Genomic DNA, 24,011 nt, shown 5'->3' with positions numbered 1-24,011 from the left:
AATTATGTGTAGTGCAAACTACAATCCTGTGTTACAATAACCTTTGCCTCCTGCTTTTGTACTTTTTTTTTATTTGTTAAGCTTGTACATTTATTTTAACTTTTCAGGATGATTCTTAGCCTTTAATTTGTGTTTTCACAACTTCAGTTTCAGTATACTCACACTTCTATGTGGAGTATGGCTCTGTATTGCAAAATTGGTATTTATATGACTGATGAGAAGATGGGATTGATTTTTATTTACATTTCATAATAGAGCAGCACACCCAGTAGGAGTAATTAGCTGGATCATCATTACAAAGGGGGACAAAAGAGAAATACTGAATATATATGTTAATTCATATTGTTTAGTGTGTTTAATATTCAGAGAAAAAAAATAAGATGCCTGAATTGCTGTTTGTTTTGTTTTGATTTTTGTTTTACAGTACTATGTCCTATAAGGACTTCAAATAATTTCTTGGCTATGATTTGCAGATCTATAACTGGCTTTGTGCCAAAGACCTTTAAAAATCACATCTCAACTATTTTCTTCATCTAATCCATAAAATACCTTAGCATGCACGTCCAGTCATAATTTTTTTACAAAGGACCATGAGAGGAGTTTATTTATACATCAAAATAAACATTCATCTTACCTGAACATAACTTGTCATCACATTTCTGACATTAAGGACTCCTGTCTAAATACTTGGGGAGGTTTTCTTTGTCATTGCTGAATGGTTCCATTTTGGTTCCATCTACCTGCAGGATACTTGAACAAGTCTGAGGTGGTTTAATTGCATACTGCTTCCTTGAAATTCTGTTGGTCTCTGACTGGAGCCCTTCTTGTACTGCTTAATGAAAGACTTCTGATGGTGTTTTCTTGCCTGTTTGTGTTTAAGGTCGTGCTATGATGCATTTACAGAAAACATGGCAGGAGAGAGTCAGCTACTGGAGAAGAGGAGACAGTATCACTGTGCAGCATATAACTGTGCTATTGCTGTCATCAGCTGTGTCTTCACTGAAAGTAAATTTTATCAAGGCTTTCTTTTTTCAGAAAAATCAGAAAAGGTGAGAAGCTTTTGTTGCTGTTAGAAGGCTTCCAGAGCATGAGACACAAAGTGATTTTACCTGATGGCAATAAATCAAAGAATGAAACCTGAATGACGTGCAATTATACTAACAAACTACCCAGTGAGGCAATAGAAGGAGTGGTAGCTGATGAAAGTTTTACCAGCTGTTTGGGAATGGGTGAAGTAGTGATGCTGTTTTCCTTCCACTCCCAATCAATTTTCTAAAATAGGAAGAAAAAGCCCCTATTGTTTAACTTCTCCAGTGCTTAGAATATACTTGAATAAGGGAGACCTTTTTACAGAGCACATTCTGTGATGTGAATTCTTGAGTAATTAAGTAGCAAAATTCTTTTTAGAGTACTGATGTAGAAGAGAAAACAAGCCACACTTTCTATGCTGTACAATGATCTGTTGAATTTTTTTAAAGAAGAAAGAAAATACATTCAAAACGATTGTTATTGTGTGCAGCATTATAATTTTGCTATTTCAAAATATGCTTTTTGCAGAACTTGCTGATTTTTGAAAATTTGATAGACCTGAAGCGTGAGTATACATTTCCTGTTGAAATTGAGGTGAGTGAAATTTCTGCCCTTCAGTGTTTCTAACTAAGAAAAGGAGATGACTTTAACAGTGTAGGTACTGAACACCAGGTCAACTCTCACTTATGGAGAAAGAGGATATAAAAAATGGAGTACTCCTCTAATTATTTAAAATATGTTTTTCTGAGAGAAATCCAGACCTGAAATGTAGAACAGACTTATAATGCACATATCTTTTAACATACTTCTTAGTGTACTTACTTTGATAGTGAATGGCTGTTGGAATAAAAAATTTCAGTTGTTTCTCTGTAGCATTAATAATAATAATTTACAACATGACATTTCTATTCATGTCAAATGGTTTTGATCATTTTTTTGGTATCTCTGTAAATAAAAAGTGTAAATAATCGGTAATTTTTTAAAAATTAATTAACTATGTTTTTAAAATTTAGTAATTAGAACTTTATTTCTTGCTGTTTAGGTTCCTCTGGAAAGGAAGAAGCGGTACATTGCTATTAGGAAGGAAGCCAGGGATGCAGGGAATACCAGCCAAGGTATGAAAGTCATTTATGATGATGAAAAAAATGCTTTCTTACCTGCCATATTGTGTTTCTTGAGGTATTCTTCACTGGCTTCTACAGTAGCAGGAACAAATAAAAGTGTTCAATGTATTTAATCTAACTGTCAATTCCTACCTACCCTCAAGTTTTAGTGGGCAGTAAAGGCTTGTTTCTTTGTAATCAAAATATTTACTTTGATTAATGGACTGTTCTTCTTTCCTCTCTAGATGAACCCAAGTATTTAGCTTCTTCATCATACATGATGGATAGCAGTTTGAGTGAGGAAATGAGTCAATTTGATTTTTCTACTGGAGTCCAAGGTTTTTCTTACAGCTCCCCAGACGTTACAGCTAACAGCGCTCGTTTCAGGAGAAAGGTAATTTAGTGACTTATGTGCTGTGAGAAAGAAAAGTTTTATGCTTTTGAGGAATTGCATACATTTATTGGGGTTGAGAAAGAGAAATTTATAGTCTTCTGTATTTGTTCTACCTGACTGAGAATGGATTCCTCCAGAAGATGAGGGAGGGGACTTAAAAAAGTGTGAGTGAAGTCCAGCCTGAGTGGTAAAAAGATGGTTTGTACTGCACTCAGGCACATCCTCTGATGGTTATGTTTTGCTGTTAGGCATTTGGTTTCCTCATTTGCCTCTTTGTTTGGTCTGTGACAGAACTGGCTGTATCAATTGGATAGAATAAATAATCAAACAATTATTTTTCTTTTTCTGTTGTTGTGGCACCTTGTTGCTCTTGTGAGCAACTGTTGCTCTTGGGAGATACTAAATACTGTTCTTTCAGCAAAGTCTTGAGGTTGTGTTCCTTCTGCAATCAAAATATGTCTCACCAGCAGCAATGCTGATAGAGTAGATATTTGCTATGAAATAGAAAGTTTGTAAAAGTATCATAGACACTGAAGACAATCTGTCAAAATAACTGTTAACATTGGTGAAGATAACTGTTTCCATGTTTTGAAGCAAGGGGGTGTTTGAGCTGCAGGGTAATTAAGCAAGATAGGAAGTACACTTCTACTTTGTTGTAATTTCTACCTCAACAATTTTCTTTTGTGATTTACTCTGTCTAGCAAAAGAGAGCTGCTGCAGATGCTGGTCAGTGTGAAACAGCACATCCACAAAAATTTAGGTGTTCGTATATTCTTTGAGCTATGAAATGAGATAATTTCTTTCAGATTCAGTTTAACTCCTCTTGCTTTCAGCATTTGCCACACCTGTCCTGGCAGGTAATAAAGTCAGAGTAACATAAAGGTGGCATCTGTTGGCACAAAAAGTAAAGAAAGTGCAGATCTGCTGCATGCATTTGGGAGGTGTCTGTTTGAACAACACATTTGATGTATTCCCAGTTGCACACACTGAGTGTATAGTCAAATCTAAGCAGAGATAAGATCAGAATGACTCATGGCATGATTGGGATTTAAAAGAAAACATAGTGTTGTTATTAACCATAGTAACACCTTTTTTTTTTTTCAGGAGCCCACAGAATACAAGGTTTTAAATGATGAGATGGAACTGGAAATGGATGAATTCAACCAACATGAATGTATGGCTTCTATGACCTCTCTGATTAAACATATGGAGAGGAACCAGATCACACCCAAAGTGGAGGAGGCCAGTATTAACTAAAAAGTTGGCATTTTTCTATTAATGCTACCAAGAAAAGAGAGTCATGATTGATTCCCTTCATTTATTTATTTTCTTGGCGATATTATACAGAAACTTGCGTGGCTTGAGCTTGGGGGTTTTTGGGTTGATAAGCCTGTTGGGTGCAAAAAGTGATTTGATTTTTGCTCATCTCTTCTAAATTTCAGGGGACAGGTCCAGTAGATCTTCCTCTTTGGATGAAATTTCTTCATGGCAAATTAGGAAACCCATCAGTACCATTAAATATCCGCCTCTTCATAGCAAAACTTATTGTTAATACTGAGGATGTGAGTAATTTTTATTCATAAAATCAAATGTGTAACACTTCCAGGGTAAAATATATTGAGACCTTTGGGGCATTCAAATTGAGTAGTTTGCTGTGATAAAAGGGAGTGCATTTATGGCCTAAAATTCCAGATTGTGCAAGTATTTTCAATGCATTATCAATACTTTTTCTCCCATATTCTATAAGAAGAGGGTGTCCACAGTGTGTCTCTTCTGGAAACACAAGTAGCATATTCATTGATACTAGGTAAGAGGTGGGGTTGATTATACTTTCCATCTTCACAGGAGCAAATACAGTGTTTTATTAGTGAGCACAGATGAATCTTATAGAAACACTTTGAGCTAAATGATGTTCTTGTTGCAGAAAGATAGTAAGATATCATAACATGTGTTTGTTTGAGAAGCAACATTTTCTAACTCTCATTCTTGGGGAAAAACATTCTCTACCTACTTGATACAATGATTTTAAAGTATAATGGGTCTGTCTGGAATATTCCAAATCCAAAAATGCTAAATTTCAGCATTAATTCAATAACCTTTATATTTGTTTAATGCTACTTTCTTAGTAAAGCTGTCTGAAATGGAAGGGTATACTGGAATGGAATAACATACTCTTTCAAATCCTTTACAGACTGAGGATTTGAGAGGATTTAATCTCTCATTGCTGAGAGGTACTCTAAGGGAGAGCCATACTATCTGTGCTCTAGTGAAATAATTCACTTTCTGTGGTTAAAGGTTTCTGAGCAAAAGTGAGAAATGTAGTTATGGATACTTTTTATTTTAAAATGTTTATGGTTGTTCCCTCAGGGTTTGAGGAAAGTCCTAAAGAGATTGGTTTAGCAGTCTTATCACTAATGTTCATTGAACAACAGGTTGCTAAATAGTTGGGTAATTTGTACTTTGTCTTTGATTGCCCGCAGGTATTCCGGCCTTATGCAAAGCACTGGCTTGGTCCATTGCTGCAGCTTGTTGTTTCTGGAAATAATGGAGGGGAAGGGATTCATTACATGGTAGTGGAAATAGTAGCTACAATCCTTTCCTGGACAAGTGTAGCCACTCCCAAAGTAAGGAACTATGAAAATACTTTTTATTGTTGTTGTAACTGTTTGGTAAAGAAAGACTGAATTTGTTTTTATGCTCTTAAATAATTTTATACATCAGTCCACTTTTACATTTTACAATTCTTTTGCATATTAACTTCAAACATAAATTGTTTACTTACTTGCTTTCATAAAACAAGATATGTCTTCTCAGAGTCACTATGCTTATTTTTGGTCCTGGTTTTTGTAGGGGAATATTAAGGATGAGATTTTGGCTAACAGATTGCTTGAATTCTTGATGAAGAATGCATTTCACCCAAAAAGAGCTGTGTTCAGGCACAATCTGGAAATCATTAAGACAGTTATAGAGTGTTGGAAGAACTGTCTCTCCATACCTTACAGGTAAACACTTGGACAATTGCTTTCCTTTATCAATATATCAAAAATATAAGTGAATTGTATGAAAGGGCATGGGATGGTAAATTAGGTAAATTCAGCTGCAATAGTTAACTTTTTGTCCCTACAGTGAACAGCAGAACTTTAGAACCAAACTCTCTAAAGATTGTAAATTAATTTGAAAAATAACAAGGAAAGAGAGATGGGAAAACACATAAAGGATTATAGCAGCAGCAACAAAAGCAGGAGTAATCTCTGAAAAGACATTTTTTATTTGAGGTTTTGAATGTTATCACTGAATATTGGTGCAGTCTTATTAAGACTTGTGCTATCTGCCATGCTTGTGAACAAGCATTTGTGTGGGCTTACAGTCTCTTTTCAGTTGTTTTAGTGTGGGTTTCTTTGCAAAGACTTCTTCATTGAAGCTAAATATCTACTGCTTTCTGACAATATCCTTTGATGGGCTGTATATATGCGTATACATCCCTGTATACAAAGACAGTGAATGATTTACGGTGTCTCTGTTTTGAGGTTTTCATGTGTATCATTGCTTTTCATGTATATAATTGCTTTTGTGTTTTTATCCAACAGCTTAATATTTCAAAAGTTTTCTAGTGGAGACCCTGATACAAAGGATAATTCAGTGGGAATTCAGCTGCTGGGAATTGTTCTTGCTAACAATTTGCCACCCTTTGACCCAAATTGTGAAATAGATCGTGCCAGGTGAGAAATGCAGTTTTTTGTGAATGAAAAAATCTTAAGCCAAAGAGAGCAAGTTTAATTTGTCAACAGGTGGTGTGGGAGCTTATTCTTTGGAATCCTTTGCTATCATCTGGCAAATAATATTTGCCATATATATATATATATAAAATAATACTTTCCTATCTACAAATTGCAGACCACATTTATTTTGGAAAGTATCTATAAGGTTGTATGCTTTTTTACAGTGGGTGCCAGAGTTGCAGTTTTGTGGAAGTTCATAGAGTCAGGAATTGCTAAAGCAGAGATTTGAGACACTGCAAGTGGAAAATGCATGTTATGCTGTATTCAGCTCTTCGGAAAGCAGTCACTATGACTGTGAGCAGCTCATATGAATTTTTTGCTTCAGTTTAAATTTGTTTGCTGGGGTAGTAGCTTACTGCAGGTGTATCTTTTGTGCTAGGTATTTTCAAGCTTTGACCAGCAACATGGGCTTACTAAAGTATAGAGAAGTTTATGCAGCTGCAGCAGAAGTTTTGGGACTTGCTCTTCAATACATTGCTGAGAGAGAAAATGTAAGTGAACTGTATTTTGTGTTTGACCTTTCCTGTCTTAATTGTATGTTTATCTTTTATATGACTACTCGATTCAGATCCAAAAATTAATGTATTTAAAACTCAGCAGTCTTTATGCAACAGAATAACTAAAAATTCAAACTACTAACTCAACAGGAGAAGAATTTGATGGCAGACTAAGTGCAGAGTTTTTGCCTTGCTCTTTTGGAGCTGACAGTGAATGATCTCTTTCTGAGGCTTTGTTCAGCTTTGGCCAGCCAGCAACACTAGCACAGTATGTTTTAAAGTTGGGTGTTTTTAAGAGGAAAAGAAAAGCAGGTTGGGAGGTTTGGAACTACATTTTGAATAACTGTATCAGTTATTTTGAAGGTAGTGGATAAGATGAGTACAAAACTGTTATTCATCAAATCCTACAGTGCTAGAACTGAGGGATTGTGCTTGATCACAGAAGTCAATTTGAGACATATGCTAGAAGTAATTCTCTACACAATAGTTTGGGAACTTCCGGAGTTTGATGCCAGAAGACGTGCTCTAGGGGTAAGCAGATCAGCAGGTTCAAAGGGAAATTAGGTAAATTCATGCAAAAAAAATGTCGTGGACAGGTTCTAAATACAGGAGTCAGCAATGCACACTCAAAGATGCTTAATCTAATGACAAAGGTTTGTTGGGTTGTGTAAGAGAAAAAGAGGACAAAATACAGCCAGGGTCATATGTTCCCCCTAAATATAATTCTGTAACTGCTATTGGAAACAAAAATACCAAGTTGTTGGCTAAGTGGAGTATTAGCCAGACCTTGTAGGTTATTCTTCCTTCTTTCCTTATTATCCTTGCTTCTTTCCCCACTTAATTGCATTCTGGTTGTTCTGTCACAGTTTGTAGAGGATATTTCATAAAGCTTCGTTAAGTCTTTCTCAGTCTTTGAAGTTCCATTATAAGCAGTATTTTGAATAAATGAGCAAAGATGGTGTAAGTTTTATCCTGAACAACACTTATTCCTTTGATGTTAGTTACAGGTTGCTGGTTGTTTTTCACCTTTTTACTCAAAATGTCTGATTTTTTTACATTCATTGATTGGAATCCTTCTATACTGAATGAGGAGCTGTTTATATAAGCACACTAAGCAATTTCTACTACACAATGAAAGGAAGCTCACAAATATATTTTTAAGTAGCAATCATGTGTTTTAGCCAGGCAGAGCTGTACAAGACCCATGAAACACCATTAAGTTTGAGATGAGTTGTCTGGCTCTTGCCTAGTGAAATGCACGAGAATCAAACAGTATAGGCCTAAAACCATGTTTCATTAAGGTGGTTATGATTTTCATGGGTATCCTGGTCTTACTGTCTTTCTCATTTTCAGATACTTGAAGATCCAGTTTATGATTGTGTTGTAAAACAACTGAAGCATCATCAGAACACGCAACATGATAAGTTTATTCAATGCTTGAATAAAGTTGTTAAGAATTTTCCACCTCTCGCTGACAGGTATGTCATGATTTATGTGGTATATTGACTGTAAATCTAGAGGAATAATAGAGAATAACTTGCTTTTCTTTGTGGACTTCTGGTTATGTTAAGGTTTATGAATGCAGTATTCTTTTTGATACCCAAACTTCATGGTGTGATGAAAACCTATTGTCTGGAAGTAATAATGTGCCGGGCTGAGGAAGTTCCTGATCTCCACTTGCAGTTAAGGAGTAAAGACTTTATCCAGATCATGAATCATAGGTAAGTAGTCGTGTGATTATGATGGTATTTCAAGTTTCTTGATAACATTTTCTATGCTGCCCACAACATTTTTACATTCAGAAGCATTTATAATCACCTTCACTTTTTGGTCATTGTTCCCCAAATTTGAGCTAATGTAATGTAGGAGTTAAAATAGTCAGCTCATTGTGAAAAATGAACAAACACCTCTAAAATAGCCTTAGGATGAAGTACCAGTAGAATGTCAATTTCTGTAGTTTGTATTAGTCTATTTATATTCTTACTCTTAGACTGAATGCCAAAGTATTTACCTAAAACCCTTTATGCAAAAAACCAAATATTGTTAAAACGTAAACTAATCTTCTGGTTCTGTATGTAGCAGTGATGAGAAAAAGCAATGTAACTGAGCTTTTATTTTTCCTCTCTTCTTTCAGGGATGATGAAAGACAAAGGGTTTGTTTGGATATAGTACACAAGATGCTGTCGAAATTAAAACCACTGGAACTTAAAGAGCTTCTTCCTGCAGTGACAGGGTTCATTTCTCACCCTTCTGTAATATGTCGACAGCGCATGTATGATATCCTGATGTGGATTTATGATAATTACAGGTATGTGTTCACTGCAGGTGTTGTCTTTCAGTGGTTTGTCACAGGCAGAGTGGAAGTGTTTGTAATGATCTTCCAATTTCATGTCTCTTGGTGAGGGATTTTTCCAGTTGTCAGAAGAATAGAGTCTGTGATTTGCCTAACTGGCTCTGGCCTTTGGTGACAAATTTATCCCTTCAATAACAGATAAATACTTGGATCAAAACTAGGATTTTGCATCACCACAGCAGAATGGCATAAGAGGTCTTAACTTTGATGCTCCAGCTTTTTTTCTTGTTGCTGGAATTTGTAACTAATTAAAGAAATTTGCTTTTGGGTAGAAGATACATTAAGGCACATGGGCATGATCTGGATCACTTACATCTGATAGTATAAAGATGGTCTTTCTGTTTGACCCCTTAAAATAGGGAACAGACATACTCAGTTTGACAAGTGGGGTGCTGTTGAATTATCTAACTTAGTTGTGTTTTATGTGTGTTTTCCCAAGATAACTCTTTCAATGGACATTTATTGCGAAGAAAAAGTACAGTCAATCTTTACTCCGGCATCAATTGTGAAAAGCATTCCCTGCCTGTTTTTTCAGATTCAACCTTGCAAACTTCATAATAAATACCTAACATTAGCTTATTAGGTAATTAATTTTTTTAGTAGTGGAGATATAAGGCATTTTTGGCAAGGAAGAACTCATGTTATGTTCTTATGCCAAGCTGAGATTTTTATCAGAGGGTATATTCCTCCTTTTTGTCCCACCATCCTCATCTTCTTATTTTGCTGTGGATTATTTGAGAGAAGTCATTAAGAGATATTTATCTCCCACCATCAGTGATCCAGAAAGTCAAGCAGATGATGATTCTCGGGAGATACTCAAAGTGGCAAAAGAAATACTGCTTCAAGGACTGATTGATGAAAATGCTGAACTGCAGTGAGTAAAGAGTGTTGTGATAACTGTCTCAAATAAAAATCCCTCCATTTCTCTTACTTTGTTTATAGCAAAAGAGTTGATCCTTAGAGGTTTTTTTTTTAGTATTTCTATATAAAAGACTAACACTGAGATAATACCATTTCCTTTTCTTCAAATAAGTTAATTTATAAAATTTGTCCCATGGTGTTACACCAAGTCTAAGTGAAGCACTTGAATGAATTTCTAAGCTGCAGTGAGGTTGTTTCATGATGTTAAACCTAATTCTGCATTAATGTTCTGGTGTTTTTGAACAAGGACGACCTGATATACACAAGCACACAACAGTAGAATAAATGTTGGATTTTTAGAAATTCTTTTGATGAAGCAAAAGATGAAAGAGGACATCTCGCTGCTTCTCCATCCATAGCACTTCTCAAAAGGAAAAAACTTGACAGAAATAATTTTTTCAGAGTAAACCTTTTACACGAGGCACAGAACATGGTAGATGAATGAGGAATTCAGTGTAATTCAATGGAAGATTACTGTCATGAAAGTGTTAGTTTAAGGCCTTAACAGCTTATTGTTTTGAAGTTTTTTGCTGGTGGGTTTGGGTTTTTTCCCCCTTTTTTACTTGGCTTTTTTAGAAGTCGGTGGCAGGGGGTGGTTCTGTTTGACAATTACCAAGAATAACTTTATTCTTTGCCTTTACAGGTTAATTGTTAGGAATTTTTGGAGTCATGAGACAAGGCTGCCCACAAATACTCTTGACCGTATGCTGTCATTGTTAAGTTCTTTCTATTCCACCAAGATTGAAACACATTACTTGAGTCTAATCACAAATTTTCTGCTTGAAATGACTAGCAAGAGCCCAGATTATTCCAGAAAAATATTTGAGCATCCACTGTCTGAATGCAAATTTCAGGTGAATTGTACTGTGTTGTCCTGTGGGCAACTATGTGACAAATTCTTCTCTTTAATGTAATTATGACTTAAAGAATGGCATAATGAAGGAGATTTTTCAAAGTGTTTTGTGCTCCAAAGTTAACAGGTGCAGCAGTTATGAGTTGTGCACAGTATCAGAAGTTTAATGATTTTGTGGGGGCAATAATTGTACTTTTTTTTTTTTTAAATGTATATTCGATTAAAATAATATACCAGGAATAGCTGATTTGTAGAGTACTGAAATGCTAAAAAAGAGAGTAGCAGAGAGAAGCAGCATCAACTGGAGAAATACTGCCAAGAAACAGGAGTACTGGTGCAAGAGCTGTAAATCAGTCCTCAGCTGACCAGTCTAAGTTAACGAGCTTTTTTTACTGAGCTGTGGAGAGCTTCTACATGTTTGTGGTTTGTTGGGCTTACTTTTATATATAGTCAAATCTTGCCCCTATACCTGGGAGGGTGTTTTGATTTCTGGACTGTAATTTCTGCCGTCCTGCTCAATGAAGAAATGCAGAAATCCTCCATCTTTATTGTCCTACTTAAAATCTTTCTTTGTTGATAGGACTTTGTAGTTGACTCCAGCTGGCGTTACCGAAGCACTGTGCTCACACCAATGTTTGTGGAGACTCAGGCTTCTCCAAGTACCCACAGGAATTTGTCACAGGAAAGATCCCTTTCTCCTTCTGGGTCAGTCCGTGGGCAAGTGAGGGCTACCCAAAGGCAATATGAATTTACACCTACACAGCATGGCGGTAAGTCCAGACCAGTCTTTTCTGAAATGTTCTTTTTTGCTTTAGGAGTGATGTAATTTCTGTTGCATATAACTTTTTAATGTAAAAGTTTAAAAATGTTTAGTATTTTGTTTTCCAGGGCTTTTTTTTTTGTGTGGTATGAGAAAAAAAAATCACTTTTTTATTATTCTCATACATATTTTATGTTCTGCCAAATGTAAAAGAAACACTGTCTTACCTAGCAGCTCGAAATCTGTTCTGCCCTTAAACACAAGGAAATTATATTTTTGGGAGAGAAAAAATACCTGCCTCAGAGATGTTTTCACTTTGTTTATATCTGAGTATGTTAGAGCTTTTTGGCAATTTCTTGTTACAGGTGGTAGAAGTTCTTTTAATTGGCTAACTGGAAGTAGCATTGACACATTGGCAGAGTATGCAGTTCCTTCATCCTCTGAATCCTTGTCTTCATCCATGCTGTTGGTTAGCAAAAGGAGTGAAAAATTTAAACAAGCAACCTTCAAACCAGTGGGGCCAGATTTTGGGAAAAAAAGGTTGGGCTTGCCTGGAGATGAAGTGGACAGCAAAACTAAAGGTCTGTAAGCCTTAATGTGCAATTTCCATGCAATTAGTACTCTTTTATAAGCCATCCTTGTCGGTTATTTGACTGGCAGTCCATTGTCTTTGAGACAACCCAATTGAGGTTCACCTTGAGAGATTTTTTTTTCCAGGAGTGTGTGATGATACATACCATGTGACAAAAAGCTAGGACTGTGCTAGGAATTGTAAAATTATATGTTTCTTCATTGAAAGAACTGGCTAGATGAGAAACCAGTGTGATCTCTGCATTCCTACCTCTCCCTAAGAGGATCGCAGCATGAATATCAGACAGTTCTGACCCTTCTGTTTTAAATTTAACTCTTTAAAGAAGAGATCTCTTTAAACATATTTTCTAAAACATTTCAGCTGTGCTGACATGATCTCCAACATTTTACAATCTGTCATTAGAAGTCCTTGTTTTTCTGAGAACGCTCCTTCTTCCACCCAGTAAATAAGTGAAAAATATCAGTACTGCTCTGAAGTGACTTAGGATCCTTCTCTCTCTTTAACCCTTGTCTACACTGCCATTAAAATTTTGACCAAAAGGATGACATTAGGAGTTCATGCATAGGACTATAAAGATCAACTTTTCAGTACCTGAGAGGTATTTCAGGGCAGTAATGACTAACAGACTGCAGTTCTATTCAGTCTATTAGTCATAACTGCCCTGAAACAGGGCAGTTTCAGGGCAGAGCTACGGAAACAGAGAGGTCAGTCTACCTTCTAGGTAGTCCCTGCTCTTCTACCCTGGAGAGTACCAGCTACAGTGGTATGTTTTTGTTTGCTCACTCTTCTTTTCTAGGAAGTGGACTGAGCTGATAGTCAGTTAAGTCACCTTTCCCCATGACTGTCCTGAGCAGGAGTTGATCCAGTGGCAGTTCTGTAATCGTACTTAAAAAATACAGTACAATATCCTTACTAAACAATATTTTAATGTCTTTTAGCACCCCTATATTTAAGGAGTTATATACTTTCTGGAATATAGTGCAAATGCCATACCTGCCTTTGAGTGCTTAAAATAAATCTGGCATATGGGGCATATTTGTTCATGAGTTTTAGGGTCTTTCCCTGTACAATAGTTTGATCTTTAGACCTCATCCTTGCACCTAAAGTCTCTATATAAATGCTTAATATCTCTTCTCCTAAGAGCAACTTAATTTTTTGTCATTGACTAGCTTGTTGAAAGGCCTTGTATTTACTTGCTAGTAAATACAAAGATGATGTTTGTTTTTATATGGTGCTTTTGCCTTAAATCTGAAAGGAAGAGCTGTGGACATGGTCATATGTTCCTTAGGTATAGAAGAAAGAGCAGAAATTCTAAGACTGCGGAGACGTTTCTTGAAGGACCAAGACAAACTCAGTCTGATTTATGCCAGAAAAAGTCTGGCTGAACAGAAAAGAGAAAAGGTTAGTCAATCCAAATGGGTTTAAAGCTTCAAGTCTTGATGCATTTGTAATCTTGTACTCCATCTCTTGTAGTAACTTTGTGAAGAAAGGGTAGGTATAAGGTACTGGTTGCTACTTTAAAAGCTTTAGAAGGTTTAATTTGGAAATAATGCTATTTATGGCCCTAAAGCTCAATGATGTTACTTAGCATGGGTGAGAAAAGAGCTGGATGATAACACTTCCAGTCTACCACTTAAAATGCATTAAATGATTTTATGTGATGGGAGACCCTAACAGTTATTGGGAAACCATTTACAGTTGTCATTCTGGAAACTAGGAGCCTTAGAGCTACAATACACTGCAGAAATTGTTGGAGAACATTATCCAGTGTCTGAAGGTGAACTCAAAAATGTGGTCCAGCTGATGGACTACCCAGAACTGGTTTGAACTTTTAACCTGAAGAATGTCAGTAATAATCATTTGCTGAGTGTTTCTCAAGGCCAGAAACTTACTACTTTGTGGGTTTTCTGATTGTGTTACGTACCTGCAATAAATCTAAGTGTTTTTAAGCTCTGTAGCAGTTTGTCAGACCTTCCTGTTACTAAAACTAGCACACATTATTGTCAAAAAATGATAACATTTAGTCCCAAGAGCAGGAATCCAGGATTGAGAGCTACCAGTTTGAGACACTCCTGTAATACTCTGCAGATGCAGACAACTGTGTAAACAGAATTTATGTCTGGAAGAACCACACAAGCACCTATTTTAGCCCATTTATGTTTACTTGCAGGCTAAAGGTACCATTTCCTCCCACCCTACAAGAGAGAACCTGTTAATGCATTCTGTATGGCAGTCCAAAATACAGCCAATGAAATCCCATCTTTTAAACAGGGGGATTTAAAACAGCTTTTAAACATTTCCACTGATGGTATTTCTTCCACTTCTGTGGGAGGCTTATTCCAATGCCTGACCACTCCTTCAGTGAAAAATTTTTCATAATATCTAATTTAAACCTCTCCTGGCACAGTTTGAGGCCATTTCCTAACTCTTTTTTTACATGATTAATGCATTTCAGGAGATAAAATCTGAGCTGAAGATGAAGTATGATGCCCAGGTTACTTTGTACAGAAGTTACCGAGTGGGAGACCTTCCTGACATCCAGATTGAATACTGCAGTCTCATTGCCCCTCTGCAGGGCCTTGCCCAGGTCTGTCTGCTTTTCAAAGGTCACTTGTGAAGTTTTCTGGTCCTGTAGGGAAAGTGTCTTGTAGTTAGGCAATCACTTTGAAAATTGATTTGGAGCTTTGCAGTCAACCACTGTGATACACATTTAAAGACTGTTTTGAGGGAGTGTTTCTTCTGCCCCTGTGCTGGTGCAGTGCTCAGAAAAGAGACTTTGTTGCTTGCCTCACCTGAGCAGTTGAGGACTGGATACATCAGCTGTTGTCCATTTCCTGCAGGTTCCTCTGCTTGAGAAACAGATGGTGGTCTCTGCAGACATTATTGCAAAGGACATCTCACTGTTCAGTAACAAAACAGCCATTTCACTTCTGTTATATGTCTGTAATAGATTTGTAAAAATACAAATGAACTTAGTGTGACTGGACTCAGCCTGCTCAGTAAAGCTGAACTAATATTCCTTTTCCTACATGAGAGTGGTAGAAACTATAGACTGAACTGAACAGTAGACTGAATCCCATTTTACAGTCTTTGGGAAGTCACAGTCTTCCTGATTACCTTTGTAGTTCATTACTTTTGATAGTCCCTTATCTCTCTGTAAAGGATGGAAGTAGTACACTCACGAGTGGAGTGTTAGATAAAGAGTTAGACCAAATTCCAGACCCATGACAGACCAAGATGCACAGGATTATGTTACACACACAAATGTGTTTCTGGATTGAAAAAAAAATGCCTGTAAATCTCAGATGAAACTGTCTGTCTGTACAGACAGTCTGTCCCTCTGTTAGCTGCCTCAATTTTTAGGACTTGATCTCCTCACACATTGATGTCTTCTTTTTTCCTGAAACTCACTTCATGGACTGTGGTATCCCTAACATGATACTTGATGTCTGGTTTCTGGTTCACAACTGGGAGTTGTGAATATGTGAAAATTGCAAATTCCACCCTCTCCACTGGCACTGTGGCCTGAAAATCTGCATTGCCTTGGAGTTTCTTTAAGCAGAAGAATTAAAATAGTGTTTGAATGTGTAGTACCGTAATTCCCAGCACAGGTAAGATGCGTGCCAGTTTAAATAGTCCACTCCCAAAGAGTGCCTAGGGATTAGGTACAGGGTGGGTCATAGCTTTTAATTTTATTTAACAGTCTGTTGTGTCTCAACAAAGTTCAGTGACCTTACTGTTTTTATTTTAATTCACAGAAAGATCCAACATTTGCCAAGCAACTTTTCAGCAGCTTGTTTAGTGGAATTTTTCATGAGGTAAAAAAATCTAAAAACCCTTCTGAGAAAAACTCCATTGTCCAGAAGCTGCTGAACGACTTCAATAATTTCCTCAGTATGAGCCTGTCATACTTTCCACCCTTCATTGCGTGCATCCAGGTAAATCCTGATATATGGCATGGAAGTAACTGGAAATAATGTCTCTGAATGTCTGATAAACCCAGGGCAGTGAAGGTCAAATACTGTCACTGAAATTTAGACTGAGATGGAAGGAGAATTGTTAACCAAATGGGTATTTCAAGTGACACTTGAGGTGAACAAGGTAGCTCATACCTCTGAACTGATTTTTCAAGGTTTCTACATTTCTGATCTCTAGAGTTTGAGTCACCTTTTAATGTTTTAATTGCATCAGTAACAAGAAGAGGTTTGATTACAAATGAAAGCTATTTCAATTGAAGTGGGAATTGAGAACAATTGAAAGGGTTCTGTGGGTGTTGTGCTTATCTTCCAGTTTCTGGGAAGTGCTTACTGAGGAATTCTTTGATGTCTTGAGGATATCAGTAGCTGTCAGACCGTTTGTTGTTAGTCTCTCTTGTTTATTTTTTTCAAATTAGTCCCCTGAAGTAGTCGTCTGGGGATTTTCAGTAATGAAGGAAGGGCTCACCAGAGGATGAGTGGGTGCACCACAGTTGTTTCAGTGGAGAGGAAACACGAGCTTTTCTGTTATGAGAATATACTGACCTGGAATAGGTTGTGAATTTTAACCCAGTCTTTTAACTCAGTTTTCAGAGAGATAAAAAAACCTTGTCCTAGCACCTGTTAAATACCCACTGTCACTGTATTTAATGATTCTTATCAACTGTATTGATGTTGTGATTCCTGGCTCTCAAAGGAATCCTTTTTTCAGTGGCAGCTGATGGTTTCTTTTTTGTTATGGAAATGTAAATACTTTGTGACAGTAGGTATCCTTCCAAATACAAGAGAACCATCTAGTTTGAACTAGCTTTGTAAACAGAGAGAAACCTTGCAACCTAGTACTTGTAATTACACATCTGAAAAAATGTAATTTCTTGTTTACTTTTTTTCTGTGCAGCTGCATAAAAGGTCAAATACTATGGGGATTTTTCTGGTCTGTCTTGGTATTTTTTGAGCCAGCATCTCACAATAGCTATCTGTTAATATTCCCTCTTGACATTGCATTTGTTGGTTCCATCTTGATGATATTATTTGTGTTGAATTATGCTGTCTAGACCCTGCTAGTAACACTGTTGCATTAGGGTACTTCTTTTTTTTTTTTCTGAATAGACATAAAATGGAGACTCAAGAAGTAGGTAAATTCAATTTCATCAAAAATACAGACTTTGTAAGAGCAATAAGAGCATCTTCTTGCCATCCTCATCAATAACAAAAGTACAATATCATGAAGTCCAAACAGCCTGCAAGCACTGAGAGGAAGTTTTTTCCCAGTAGGGAATTGAGTTCACATTGATCAAGAGAGCAGCCTGGGGGAGTGTGAGCAAGAGCACAGCAGCGTCAGGGCTTTCATTTTTGACTCACACATGTGGGTCCTAGTGGCTTGGCCTTTTGGAAGTACAGCTTCTCTTTCCTGTATACCAGGAGCATAATAAATACTGGCTGATTTCAGAAAGGCTTCCTGTTTTACTGCTGTTTCTTTCTGGTTGTTTGACTTCTTAATCTTCTACAGGTTCACGTCCCATCAGGAGAGTAACTTGGTGGGTTAAAAGAGCTGGTTTTGTCTACACATGTAATGTTAAAATTGACTATGAAGCTCTGGGATTCACTTTAGGGCAGATTAAGGACCAACTGAAATACTAAAAGAGTTAACTCCATGACAAAAGTTTACATAGCCTCCAAAGAGATGCTTGGCCTCTGAAGAACTTAAAATTGCCTTAGAAATGTTTTAGCTGCCAGGCCAGCTTGGATGCCATTCTCCCTAATCTTTGAACATATGGTGCAAGTAGACAGTGCTCATTGCATATGGAGCAGGGGACATTTCCTCTGCTTTGAGAAGACAAGTGATCAAATAGTCACCAAAATGCACTAAATAGAAAGATACCTCCTTTGATGTGGGATGATGTCTGTAAATTGTAAGTTTGGGAGGATATTCATTCTTGGCATATACCCTTACATTTGCACAGTTCTTACTCTTTTTCCTGTGATATGAGAAAGGGCTTTTGGTCTTACCTTAGCAAAGTTGTTCTTAAGGTTGTAGATTTTTGTGCAGTTGTCACTGTGTTCCTGATGTAACCCCTAAAAGCTGGCAGTCAAGGAATGTGTCTGGGGCATGTGTGCAGCTAATTGAAATTGCCTTAATAGTAGTTGAAATACATGTGCTAACCCCTCACTGGGATCTGACTGGTCTGTAACTCAGGAAGCTGCAAGAGGCTGTGGGTTTTTTGAGTCCCAACTCTACAAATTGTGTCATGAGTTCTCTAATGCCAGATGCCTCTTCTGAAGTTTTTGTGGTGGTTGTCATTTATCAAAGAAGTGTAACTTGGTTGTTCTCAAGTCTCCTGTTGCAATTTCCAAACAGTGTTTCTTTTCACATTGTATCCTTGAACGTGCCATGTTGCAAGAATGAGATTTTAATTTTTACTCTAAAATGTGGTGCTGTTTCTTGTAATGAAAGCTATACTGCACCTCCTCCATGTTGTGAATTTTTTTCTTCTTGATTTATTTATCTGTATTTAAAATAGTGATTTAAGTATTTAAAAAAAAAAGCTTCAACTAAACAAGAATGTTTATCCCTGAAGGAGAGATTATTCTGTAGTTGGACTAATGTTAATTATGATAAAGAGAAATATTGTCATGTCTTTAAATCATGGGTTAGACAGTACAGTACCAGAGGGGTCTAACAGGAAGTTGTGATGTGCTAAACCTGGCTGAGTGTGTGGATAGAAAGCCTCCAGCTCAGAGAAGACTTCTTGGTAAATCTGTAAATCGTGCCTTTGGCTTATGCAGGAATGCACCACTGAACAGGCTAAGTGAAGCACAGCTGCTGTGTAGCAGGCAAAATCCTGCCAACAAACAGAAAGAAAAGTTCAGGCTGTCAATGTGTCCATCTACCTCTCCCCCACTTTCCTTGTGATTCTGTCCAGAGTTTTCCCATGTCTTGGAGCCAATGTGTAGGGGTTACTCTGTACTGTTCTCTGTACAAAGAGCAACAGCACAGAAGGAAAAGATTCCAGTTTTCCCTGGGTTGGGAACTTCTGGAGGCCTAATGGCTTATTTTCATTTTACAGCTTGCACTGTAAGCAAAAAGGATACCAAATCTGTATAGTTTTACACCAAGTTAGACACCTGTTGTTTTATTCTACAGGAAATGAGTTACCAACACAGAGAGCTACTGGAACTGGACTCAGCTAATGTGAGCACGAGCTGCCTTGCAAGTTTGCAGCAGCCCATGGGCATCCTTCTCCTGGAGCGTGCCCTGATGGCTCTGTCCCCTGTGGAGGAGCCCCCGTCCAAAAGGATGCGTGGGAGGACAGAGCTGCCCCCAGATGTGATCAGATGGATTGAACTTGCTAAGTAAATTCTTGTTTGAGACAATTTACTCCCACTTAGGTTTGCCCTGTGAAGAACTTTGCTTTTATGGCTTGTGGGATTTCTTTTTTAGTCTTTCTGTCTTTAGAATTAGATATGCTTTTAATTTTTTTCTCAGTTAATACTGTCAGTGAGCGCAATTAAATTTTAAAAATGTGCACTCTCATGATGCTGTCAGACTGCTGAAAAAAATCTTGTTCATAGCTTTTCAACTGCAGGAGTTTCCATAGTTCAGCTATTACCCTACAAGATGAAGTTTATGTAGTTAAGTGTGGATTTCTGATCTTACATAAGAAATACTTCCTAGAAATTTACTATTTCAAGCTGATAATATTACTGCTAATTGAATTTATTTATTTTTTTTTAGATAGCCTCTGTTTGCATTGATATACATCTGCTGAGCTATTTAAAAGATTTCTCTTTTCAATTTTACTAGGCTCTACAGATCCCTTGGGGATTATGATGCCCTTCGTGGTATTTTCAGTGGTAAGATTGGGACTAAGGAAATTACCCAGAAAGCTTTGTTGGCAGAAGCAAGGAATGATTATGCTGAAGCAGCTCAATATTATGATAAGGTAAAATTACAGCAAGATATTTTTGTTTTGTAATTCTCTCATGACTTAAAACTAATCAAATTAGAAAAAAGTGCAATTATCTGGGCAGACAAATAAAAACACATGGGCACGCTGCATCCCTGAGAGAGCAAATTGCATGTGTTCATGGCATGAGTTGCAGTGGGTAAAAATAAAGACAGGTCTCAAACCTTCTTTTAAAATGTTCACTCTTTGAAAATGTAGGTTTTCTGAAGATAGCTACCTGAAATTAATTTATGTATAAACACTGCCAAGCTTGAATTTTCTGCATTTAATGTTGCTGTCGCACTCTGGTAAATGGATAGATATTTTTATGAGAATTAATTACAGTTAAGTTGCCCATGACTTAGAATTGAAACAGGTTCTTGGCTGGAATCTGGCACTATTCTCCCTTCAAATTCATTCCCTAGGCACTCTCCCAAGAAGACTGGCAAGATGGAGAGCCAACAGTAGCAGAGAAGGACTTCTGGGAACTTGCATCTCTGGAATGCTATGACCACCTCACAATGTGGAAGTCTCTGGAGTATTGTGCTACTGTTAATATTGATAGTGGAAAACCTCCAGACCTAAGCAAAACATGGAATGATCCATTTTTCCAGGTTTTTAGAAATTATTTCATTGGTACTGCACCATTTTTATCTCTGTAGGGATGCCCTACAGTATTGAGATTATGGGTGAAAATCAATTGCATTATTTGGGTTACTTTATTATGGAAATTAGTGGAGAGTCCAATATATTTTAAAAATTGAAACAATTACTTCTGCTTGTTCATTTTGATGTTTAATTTTTACCTCAAGTCTGTGGCAGATCCCATAGGACCAGCTTTATTGTCTCCTTCCTTTTGCAAGTCTTTTTTGTTGCTTTTCTCACTTATATTTTTTTCCTATTTTAAGAGTTACCAAAGCATGGATTTTGAAACTGGTAAAGTTTACCAACAACTTCTTGAGCTGTAGGAAAAGACTGCTTTGACTTGTTAGCAAATAGGAATTTGTCTAAAGTGAAAATACCTTTTAAAAAATTCAAAATTTTTTTTATTTATTTGATTTGCCACTGATAACAAAAAAATTGATCAACTGTTATTCCATTCCAAGAAATAAAGACTGTGTTCTCACTTTGTAGGAGACATATCTGCCCTATATAATACGCAGTAAGTTGAAGTTACTGCTCAGTGGGGAGAATGACCAGACTTTGCTAACCTTTATTGATGAGGCAATGAAGACAGAACAGAAGAAAGCCATTATAGAAATGCACTACAGCCAAGAACTTAGTCTCCTGTACATCCTGCAAGATGATTTTGACAGAGCCAAATATTACATTAGCAATGGCATGCAGATCTTCATGCAGGTAATAATGTCTTCCATCTCTGGTATTTTTTTTTGTGTAAACTGGAACAATGAAACTGCTGTTGCTGTTACTGCTGCTAGATAATACTCTCAAGAGAAACACTCAGTGACTTCCATGTCAGGTGACAAAACTTCTTTTAAATTCACTGCTTGCAATGATGAAAGGTGAGTGAGCCAATGGAGTGCATTCTTCTGTTTTAGTTTGTTCTGTTTTGCTGATTTTATCTTTTATACATTTTTCAGAGTAATTGTTTGTGCAGAGAATAAAAATTTTATTTTGTTCATCTTTTCAGGGGCTCCCTGTCCCCAGAACAAGCTTGCAAAGAGTGTTGCATTGGGAAGTTACAAATTCTATCCATTACTGAGTTTTGATTAGACTGTGGGACTTTGCTCAAACCTAGGATAGGAATTGCAGCTAGAATATGCCTCTGTGCTTGTCCAAAGCAGAGTTGCTCTCTGATTATCAGCTCTTAAATTACTTGTAAGAGGTTGGGTTCTAAACATACAAAACATACAAAAGCATCAGATCAATAATTTGTATAGCACTGAACAGAACCATGCTTTAAATTCTGTCTTTGATTCTCTCCCTTTCTTTTCAGAGCTACTCCAGTATTGATTCCTTGTTATATCAAAGTCGAATGACCAAACTGCAGTCTGTACAAGCTTTGACAGAAATACAGGATTTCATCAATTTTATGACCAAAAGAAGTAAAGTTGTTTTTTTTTGTTCTCAAGCAATTTTCCTTTTGTATTCAGTAATTGTGGTTTCCTGAACTTTGAATTTCTGGACTGCTGTTTGAAGAAGCATAAGTCTGGAATTACTTCTTACTGTCTTCTTGACAGTAAGACCTATTACAGTTTTGTAAGATAGGATTGAACATAACTTTGTGTTCTATTGCAGAGTTTAATTTGCATAACTCTGGTGATAAGAGTTAAGCATCTCTTTTGAAAGTGTCATTTAAAGTTTTAAGCTAAGCTTTTTTATTGGAGTAACTTTTGTCAGTAAATAGCAGTTAGCAGAGATGAAAAAATCGATGCAGTATATAAGTTGCACTTACTGACATAGGCCTGAAGTACACATTTGTGTGCATAAAACAAATTAGATATTTAGTTAACAGTGCCACTAGGTTCCAGCATGTTCATATATGGAAAGGAAACTACCTGGTGGTGATATCCTGTGGCAGTTGACACAGATGTCCTTACAGAACCCCCTGTGCTTCAGCAATAAACAAAAGTGATATGATGATCACTAAGTAGCATTTTTAGTGCAAGCCCAGAAATGCCAGTGGGTTACTTAATGGCAGTTTCCTGGTTTGAATATTAGACTATATTTTGTTTAGCCTTGTTTTCATGCTGTTTGGCTTCAGATGCATTTAAAATGTTCTCAATTGATTTCTAGGTAACTTAGCTTCAGAGGCTTCCCTTAAGAGACTTCTCAGAACTTGGACAAGCAGATATCCAGATGCTAAAATGGATCCTATGAACATCTGGGATGATATCATTACAAACCGGTAAAATTGCATTCTTGGGTTAGCTTAGGTTCTGTCTGCCTGTTGAGTTCCAGGAAGTGCTTTTTCTAATGCTGCTTGTTTTTCTATGGGAGGGGTTTGATCCAATGTATTACTTTTTTCTTTCCTTTTTTAACTGTGGTAGTAGCTTTCTCAATATAACTGGGGAATTTGTGTGACTAACTTGTGGAGAGGAGCAAAAGGAGGTTGAGAAATGGCCAGGGAATAAATTTTATTTTAATAGGGAAGCATAGATGTTAGTTTAGTCATTTTCTTGCATCACTGACTATATACACTGTGTAAGCTGGCCCATTTCATATTCACTTTTACAATTGAGTAGATTAGCTGCATTTAGCTCAATGAAACACCACCCAAAAGGCCAGTCAGTTATGAATAAAAATACTTGGGCAGTTCCAAAATTAGGGAGCATACAAAACAAGCCCAGCCCTGTCACTCTCAGTGCCTCACCTGTTTATGGGAAAGTTAATGACCACTGCTTTAATTGGAGACTTCTGTTGTGCAGATGTTGCTAGAAAGAACAAAGGCTCTCTGGAGACTCCTTTGGATTAGCTCTGAAGAAACTGGAATGCTCTTTGAAATTTAGAAGTATTCTGTCCTTGCCATAGCGTCTGTCTTTGTCCCAATTTATTCTTCCAGTGAAAGTCTAGATTAGTCCTCCTTTCCTGTGTGATAACTTCTTCAGTAGCTCTGCTGATACATACCATGCTGTGTGATTTATTTTGTTATCTCTTGGTGTCAGGAAAGCATGGCTACAGAACAGCTTATTGCAGTTCAGTATTAGGCAGAATACATGGTATGGCTCACTTTTGAAAAAAATCTCAAAACATTTATGACTCGAAGGGTTGTCAGGGTTTTAAACACTTTATGTGCTTTTTGAAAGCACCTTAAATTAGTAACAAAGGATGTGCCAAGTGCCACTTCA

At 36.9% G+C, this 24,011-nt stretch overlaps 1 protein-coding gene across 1 annotated transcript in view; it reads left to right on the top strand.

Moving 5' to 3' along the window:
• Nucleotides 1-24,011, top strand: part of PRKDC (protein kinase, DNA-activated, catalytic subunit) — an 82,773-nt gene that overhangs the window by 38,050 nt on the left and 20,712 nt on the right. The window contains exons 43-68 of the mRNA XM_066563001.1: nt 881-1,049; nt 1,558-1,623; nt 2,072-2,144; nt 2,378-2,526; nt 3,631-3,768; nt 3,969-4,088; nt 5,007-5,150; nt 5,377-5,528; nt 6,114-6,245; nt 6,685-6,796; nt 8,156-8,280; nt 8,374-8,523; nt 8,937-9,110; nt 9,931-10,029; nt 10,720-10,930; nt 11,510-11,699; nt 12,055-12,270; nt 13,570-13,682; nt 14,737-14,868; nt 16,040-16,219; nt 19,401-19,609; nt 20,061-20,199; nt 20,628-20,816; nt 21,337-21,561; nt 22,160-22,268; nt 22,960-23,071. Coding sequence (XP_066419098.1) covers nt 881-1,049; nt 1,558-1,623; nt 2,072-2,144; nt 2,378-2,526; nt 3,631-3,768; nt 3,969-4,088; nt 5,007-5,150; nt 5,377-5,528; nt 6,114-6,245; nt 6,685-6,796; nt 8,156-8,280; nt 8,374-8,523; nt 8,937-9,110; nt 9,931-10,029; nt 10,720-10,930; nt 11,510-11,699; nt 12,055-12,270; nt 13,570-13,682; nt 14,737-14,868; nt 16,040-16,219; nt 19,401-19,609; nt 20,061-20,199; nt 20,628-20,816; nt 21,337-21,561; nt 22,160-22,268; nt 22,960-23,071 — 3,828 coding nt within the window. The remainder of the gene's footprint in view (nt 1-880; nt 1,050-1,557; nt 1,624-2,071; nt 2,145-2,377; nt 2,527-3,630; nt 3,769-3,968; nt 4,089-5,006; nt 5,151-5,376; nt 5,529-6,113; nt 6,246-6,684; nt 6,797-8,155; nt 8,281-8,373; nt 8,524-8,936; nt 9,111-9,930; nt 10,030-10,719; nt 10,931-11,509; nt 11,700-12,054; nt 12,271-13,569; nt 13,683-14,736; nt 14,869-16,039; nt 16,220-19,400; nt 19,610-20,060; nt 20,200-20,627; nt 20,817-21,336; nt 21,562-22,159; nt 22,269-22,959; nt 23,072-24,011) is intronic.

Source organism: Molothrus aeneus, chromosome 1 (assembly GCF_037042795.1).
Source record: "Molothrus aeneus isolate 106 chromosome 1, BPBGC_Maene_1.0, whole genome shotgun sequence".
Taxonomy (NCBI): Eukaryota; Metazoa; Chordata; class Aves; order Passeriformes; family Icteridae; genus Molothrus; species Molothrus aeneus.
This window is presented reverse-complemented; position numbering and strand designations above follow the sequence as displayed.